At 37.0% G+C, this 7,500-nt stretch overlaps 1 protein-coding gene across 2 annotated transcripts in view; it reads left to right on the top strand.

Moving 5' to 3' along the window:
- Positions 1–1,191: 1,191 nt before the first annotated feature.
- Positions 1,192–7,500, top strand: part of LOC138010301 (uncharacterized) — a 12,803-nt gene continuing 6,494 nt past the window's right edge. For both annotated transcript variants that reach the window (XR_011124446.1, XM_068857225.1), the window contains exon 1: positions 1,192–1,265. Coding sequence is in view for 1 of the 2 variants with exons in the window: in XM_068857225.1 (XP_068713326.1) it covers positions 1,233–1,265 (33 nt within the window). In the remaining variant the exon portion in view is untranslated. The remainder of the gene's footprint in view (positions 1,266–7,500) is intronic.

Here is a 7,500-nt window from a genome sequence, read left to right as displayed (position 1 = left end):
GAGAGACTCTGGGATAATCGATTTGAACTATATTTTTGATTGGCCGCTTGCGTAACAATGGCAGTCCGTCAGGAAGTCGATAAGTAATTCGGAAGCCCCAGAATTTGGAGGGAGATTCAAAATCTAAAACAAGTTTCAGTGCTGATTGATTTTTTCTACCTCAGAAATACATAAATCACAAAAATAATAAAACGACGAGGTTTGAATTCTGTCATATACCGCACGGGAATTTTCCCACGCTGCTAAAACTGCTAAAAAGTGATTACTGTTGCTGTTGCAAAAGTACCGTGGGAAAACATTACATCATTCTCTTTGAGGAGAAATCCGTGGAATAAGGTCTTGTCGAAGCCATTCAGAATTACGGAACATCAACTTGTAGAAGAAGAGGACATTTGTGTCGTTTCCACAAAAAAAATTTGTCGATCGTGTTGCTTGCACGATGGCATTCTCATTGCATTCTGTACGGTGGAATGTACGCTGAAACACCAAAAATACACTCACCGAAAGCGTCGGAGGTTTCATTTTCACTTGCTCTTACAGCAAGCCAATGATCATTTCTCCAGTTTCTTTGTGTGTAAGGCTAAAATTCTTGTTTCTCAAACACTTTCAACCTGCCATTTCTACTGTTAACGGTTTTCTCTTTTTTGCTTCCGTTTAAACTCAACCATACGTCATAAGACCGGAACCCACGTTTTCTGAGAAAATGGAGTCGATTATCCCAGAGAATCCCAGAGTCTCTCCGGGCGCTCACCCGCTGGCCAAAAAGCCCGAGGACTCTGGGTACGAGATTGGGTTGAACTCTTCTCTGTCACACATTTTTTATATCATTTGTCGCAGGGAAATGTTAAATTATCATCATGTTATCCTACCCAGACTACTAATGCTCACGGGCAAAAAGTGTATTATTTATATCTTTTTCTGAAAGATTTTTCTCTCATCCCACGTTTTAGAATAATCTGTATATTCCGTGTTTTAGAATAATCCGTATATTCCGTGTTTCAAAATATTCAATATCTTCCGTGTTTTAGAATATTCCATATATTTCGTATTTTAAAATATACCGTGTATTCCGCGATTCCGTTGTTCCACCATTCCATTCCATTCCATCGAATAGGGTCACCCATTCGTGACATATCACTGGCGCGTTACCTGCGCTGCAACGTTGCGCACAAATTCTACCAACGATTGGCCTCAGCGATCCCAGGGGATGTAAGACAACATAAAAAGTGAAAATGGCGATGGCGGAAGTGGGGACAACAGCGACGGTACGTACGCATTTCCGATCCATTTCTAATCTTTACTTGCCCTCCGTGCTTCAAGTGTTTACATTTTCTCATTCTAACTAAAACTGCTTTTAGCTTTTTGATCAAGAAGGCAAATTCGCCGCTATTATGTAGTTTTTAGGGTACTGAATACTCGCTTATTGAAAACAGTATACCATGTACATTATTGACAATCATGTGGACTCACGAATAAGCTGACCAATGACATATACGACCGGAGTTCTTGTAGTATCTACTGACGTTACACAAATCAATTGACTCTGAAGATGACTTCCGCTCAGGTTGTCGAAACGTCAGTCAATGCAAACAGTCCTTCTCAGGACTACATGACACCCGGACGTACGATCGTACAGTATGCTCATGGTTATCATCTCAATTACAAATTAAAGGCAGCCATTGACTGGCCCTGGGTTGCCATTTTCAACTCTCAGGTAGCCAGCACCCCTATCATTTGGTGCAACAATGTAAATTCCTCCTTTTTGGTTAACTTTTGGGGTGAAATATTGAGTTGTAGTTGGTTGGTAAATTTGTACTGGGTGGTCTTCACTAAGGGCTGGGTTACTGGGCAACTTAAAATAAATGCTTAGTGGTAATGTTTCTGCTAATTTGTTTTACTTAAGACAACTGTAGAATGTATTGTTTAATCAGGACCAGTTTAAAATATATTGTTTGAATACCTTTAAAATAATAATGTTTATTTTTCTGGCAACAACTGTTACTTGTGTGATTGTATCTTTGATCTTCCCTCTTGGATTCTTTTAATTGAAATTTTTTTAATTAGTGAAGTAAATTATTTGTAATCATTGCCTTTCCTCATAACCTTTTTTAATCCTTTATTAACACCCAAATCGGCTTAAACCGGCCAGACTTAATATTTTACTCTGTCTAACGCCAGACAATTTCAATCCTCAATGGGGAAACCCAGGGAGTCAATAGGTTTATAGAAAATTTGTCACTTAATAGCCAAGATAATTAATTTCCAAGATGCCTTAATTTCTGGCCAAAAGTTGAAACAGAACTACATACTGCAAACTCATTTTGTAAGACTCATTGTTCTCCCCAGGATTTCGACTTAGGGAGTCCGAGGGCCCCCTTTCCTGAAAAATAGTGGCCTCACAAAAGCTTAAGTGGGGCAAAGTAACTTGCGCTCCATGACTAGGGTGGAAAACATTCTTTGTAATTTCTCTGCCCATTTCATTAAGGCATGTTCAAATTGGAACTCTTGCAATGGTGGCCCTTCAACAATATTGTAAATGCATTTGATTTGTTTGCCTCTAGATAGATCTTACAAGTCGTGATCTTTTTGTTGACATCATAGGCTTATCATAGGCTCATAGGACTTACAATGGTCCCAAGAGAACACAAAAGCAATGCTTATGCAAAATTAAGGTGGACAAGCAAAGAGAATTATGGTATATTCCGCCTCGAGCAAGTTTTTCTGTGCCACAGATAGCATGAACCCGCACTCTAAATTATCTGTTACACAAAGTACCTACGTGATTCCATATAGCGGCCAAGATATCGAAGCTGCACAATGCTTTTGTTACTGACGAAAGCAAAAGGCGATTAAATTGTTGGAAGGCTTTGGTAATAAAACTGTTTTCATTCATTTGAAGAAGCAAAGAGCTGGAGTAAATCCCTGGACCATTGACAAACTGCTAACTTACTTTTAAAAGTCTGTTTTGTTCATAGGATCGTTGTGCACCCAAGTGGGTGCATTTGCATGGCTTTCAATGCAACATTTCTATTTTTCCTGTCACGCAAGGGCAAGGCCTGACAAGAACACTAAAGACTAATAGTTAAATTCTGAGGAGAGACACTATAATGCCAACTTACTTCTAAACCTCACTTAATTCTCAACTCACCCAATTATATAAGTTGTAGCAATACTGAAAGGAAAAAGCACATGTACTGGTCAATACTAATCATTTAATGTAGCAGTGCATGCGTGTATCCATATGTGCATGTTTTCAATTAAAAATTAAGAAATCCCCCTCTAAATATGTAATTGTCATGCATTGACTCAAGAATGTTCATCAATTTACTGCGGTGCAATAATTCAAGAATGTTAATTAGGGGCACTACAAAATGGTGAGTTTTTTTCCTTCTTATTTGAATTTGATGAAGTACGGTTACCTTAAAATTTTAGTCTGATGAAAGATTATTTTTGAACTTCCATTAAGTTGACTTGTTAGGATGGCTCAAATTTCAACTGTAAGTTAAGGGGAATGAAGATTGATCTGTCAAGTAATGTCTATGGCCTCTTTCAGTTTCCTTCAACACACACTGGATAAAAGTATTGTGTAAAGTAGAACAGGAGCATCTTAAATTAAGTTGAAAGGCAACCAACATTGATGGTTATTTTTGTGCCCCATTGCTGTTATCTATGAAAACCACTTTCTGTGAGCAAAAAGGCTATTTTAAATCATCACATATAAGTCAATATGAACACTCAAGAGTTTTGGGTTTTTCTTTTCACTCCATTCCAGAGCTTAGGTCGGTCAGTCATGTAGTCAAACAAAATAAAATTAATTAAGGAAGCATTCACAAAAACTTGTCGGGAGGGGGGGGGGGGGGGGTGGGGTGGGGGATGACTGTTGAGAAAATATTATCACTGTACTATCTAAAGAACTAGCCATTAGAAAGCCAGCTATCTCACTGATACATGGCACAACCACTCGCTCCTACCACCAACAAGCCTTTCTGTTGAGACTACAGTAATTAAATTGATGGAAAAGTGTGAGGCCAAAAGGTCACACTCACATTACTGCAGAGACAGGGTTTTCGACAGTTTGGTAAAGTAGTGGACATACTTCTGAATTCAAAGCACCAGACTTGAAATTTTTGGTGCTGCATTGTTGAATATTATAATTATTTTGTTTAATTTTGATTTCCCTGGCTAATTGCAAGTTTTGTTTTCATTATTTAAAGTGTCCCCCTTGAGAGTGTTTATATTTTTCGCACTCCCCTTTTTACTTCTAATTTCTTTTGGGGACCTCCCAATTTCTCATCAGTCCCCCTCCCCCAACAAGTTTTTGTGAATGCTCCCCAAAGCTTATCTCTGACATCCCTTTCACAGGCTGATCCATTTACCTGCACAGTTCATATTTGTAAAGTATAACTTACACTTTTAGTAGTTTTTAAAGTACACTGTAATGGACGTATTGTCAGAGGTCTCATTGCAAACCACAACCTTTTGATCATACATGTATGTGAAAGGTAAACCCAAACTGCATAATCCCTGCATAATCCCACTAATCCCTCCTAGCTTACTATAGGACCATCTATTGGCATTTAATAGGAATATTAAATGTAACTACAGATATAGTGTTGTTTCTTGAGGAGTTAAATTAGAGATGCTATTTTAAAATCACAGCCATGATAAGTATGAGGGTAAAATTAATGTCATTGTGTGCTCTATGCAACATGTGGCATGATGATGATGATGATCCGACGCAGATCCAAACTGGTTTCCTCTCTTTTATGAAAAATGGTCAGGCTTTTGAAAAAAAATATATGGTTCTTAGAATAAGAGTAAATTTTAAGTTTTAATTTTGAAACTGGTTTGAGCGACAGTTATACTCACTTAAACCGGCCAATATTCTGTCCATGTTAATTATAAGCCCAGGAAATGTTTCTTAAGGGGATTATTAAACATCCAAACATTATCTGAAGGGAGTATACCACTGGACCAATCCCCCCACCCCCAGAGGCTCGTCCCTTCCATACTCCTGTTATCAGAAAATGGTTATCATTTTCCCTGGATCCATGCCAGGTGAAACGTGTCATTGCAGATGGGTTGCTGAACTGTATCACACGGCACATAATTGGAGGAAAAATCCAAAATGCCAAGGAAAGGTTATACACAGTTTTTTTTTTGTTTTTTGTTTTGCAAATTGTTGAGATATTCCAGTCTCCTATGTAACCAGATGTAAGTAATTCTTGTCTATGTAAATAATCACAATGTTATAGGAGGAAAATCTACTCATACACATAATTTGTGTGATGTCATAACCTTTGCCAACTATCATCACAGTTCCCAAATATGCCCAAATTTGTTTTTTGATTACATGACTTCGTGTTACCAGGTATAATTAAGGTATAGGTATACCTTTTGATTGAAAACAATGGAACAACTCTGCATCGTCTCTGTGGACTGACTCACATTAAAATTATATGAACTTTCCATAGCAGCAATGAAGTTAGTTTTTAATCCTTGATAAACCTGTCTTGTTGGCAGCCTGTAAAATATTCAAAGTAAGCAAGTTAACTGTGTGGATAATGGTGGGTTCAGTTTCAAGAGAAACTTTGGTGCCGCGTGGGTGGGGAGTGCAGTGATGTTGGTTTTATCATTACCAAGTCTGACTACTCGTAGAGATGTTGCAAAGTTGACAGTTTAAGTGTGCCCTCCCCGTGCTTGGGGTTGTCTTTATGCTTAGGTTTACCAATGGTACTTGTTCCAGTACCAGTCATCTATGTATGTATTATTTATACAGTTTTTGTTGTGTTTTATGTCATTTGCTTGTTTTTATTTATTTTACATAGGACCCATATTCATAGCACTGGTTTTGTAACTGAAATGGTTATCCTGTTAAAATAATAATAATAATAAAAATTAATAAAAACAATAATAATAATAATAATAATAATAATAATAATAATGGTGATGATGATGATGATGATGATGATGGGCCATTCCATTTTAGAGTAGCTAAAATGTCAAAATTTCAAACATATCTTTTGATTCCCAACCATGGATATTTGGAAAGAGGATACCCCAAAGTGTTCAGGAAATAATTTGTCAAAAGTTTGTTTTGTGGTAAACGGCAAAGAGAGGCCATTGATTGTTGACCAATGAGAAGCTTGCTTAAGTAGCTATCAAGCTGTAATATTTCAAATTATTATAGCAGAGCACATTAATTTCAAAAATCTCATCAAGTTAAAAAAACTGAGTCAATGCAAGACAAAGTTAAATTTTCAGATAGGTTTTGGGCCATCTTGAATGTTATTGCTGAATTATATTGAAAAACATTTCTGTTGCGGACATTACGTAATGTCCGTAACAAAAAAGACCTTTTTTCTTTTTTCTCCGCAATTAAAATCCAGATCTTTTCATGAGCTGGGATCCTTTTTTAGCTTGAAGGGGCCCAAACTACGGCATTGAGAATTTGCAACAACAATGTGCAGTGATTCATTTTGAAAATTGTGTTAATGGGTACAGTGTACCCCTCAGGCAGAAATCAATGGGTCACAACATAAATGCAATGGGTCAAAATTGTAACCAAGACAAGTTGTAGTTTTTTTTTTCAATCATATAATTGATGTTTTTTAAACCACAGACATCTGAATTTTAATCAATAAATACCTTTTTAATTACGGTATGCGTACTCGGGACGCGCTCGACGGAAACCAATGGGTATTTAATGAATGTAATGCGTAAATTACGCAAAACGCAGGGCAAAATGAATCACTGAATGTGAATCATTGGAGAAAATGCAACAAGTTACGGACATTACGTTACGGACATTACATTATGAATGTAATTATAATATCCTGCCTGAAATCAAAGAATGTAGAGTAGCCTTGCATTCAGAATGAAGTTTCAGTTGACAGTGTGATGGGACACAATGAAATGGAGGTAACTAATTTGCAACCTTGTTTCTTGCAAAGGGGGATTGGAGGAACAAATAAATCTGTACAAATGTAATATCATTATTAAACTGTAAATAGTCAAATATTTAGTTTAATTCTTAGCCAAAAATGTTGTATAAGGAACTTGCCTGCAAATACAATCTCATAGAAAAGAAAATATAGAGGATAGAGAATAATATAGAGTTTCCTCTAAATGCTTACAATAACAACACATTAGAGCAATAGTAACAAAGCCAGCTCAGTTGTTTTAACTGCAGTAACACTGTGTACTCTACAAGTATCTAAATGTGATTTAAATTTCTAATGAATCACCACTTTGAATTTAAAAATCTTGGACATTTTTCAACAGGTACACATTGCTTGCAAAAAGTCATTTCAGTTCGCACAGTTGGTACCTCTCACTTTTCAACCTTGGGATTTGACTGCTCGTAATCACTGTTTGTTTTACTTAAAAACATTTCCACTACCCCCTCTCTCCTAAGAAAATACGAGCAGAAGGCTCTATGCACAAAGACACCACTTAGCAGGGGAGTGCGGGCAAGACTTTTACCGACACGGAAACCCA

Source organism: Montipora foliosa, chromosome 7, assembly GCF_036669935.1.
Source record: "Montipora foliosa isolate CH-2021 chromosome 7, ASM3666993v2, whole genome shotgun sequence".
NCBI classification, from domain to species: Eukaryota; Metazoa; Cnidaria; class Anthozoa; order Scleractinia; family Acroporidae; genus Montipora; species Montipora foliosa.
The sequence above is the reverse complement of the archived record's forward strand: the minus strand, read 5'-3'. Positions and strand labels throughout refer to the sequence as shown.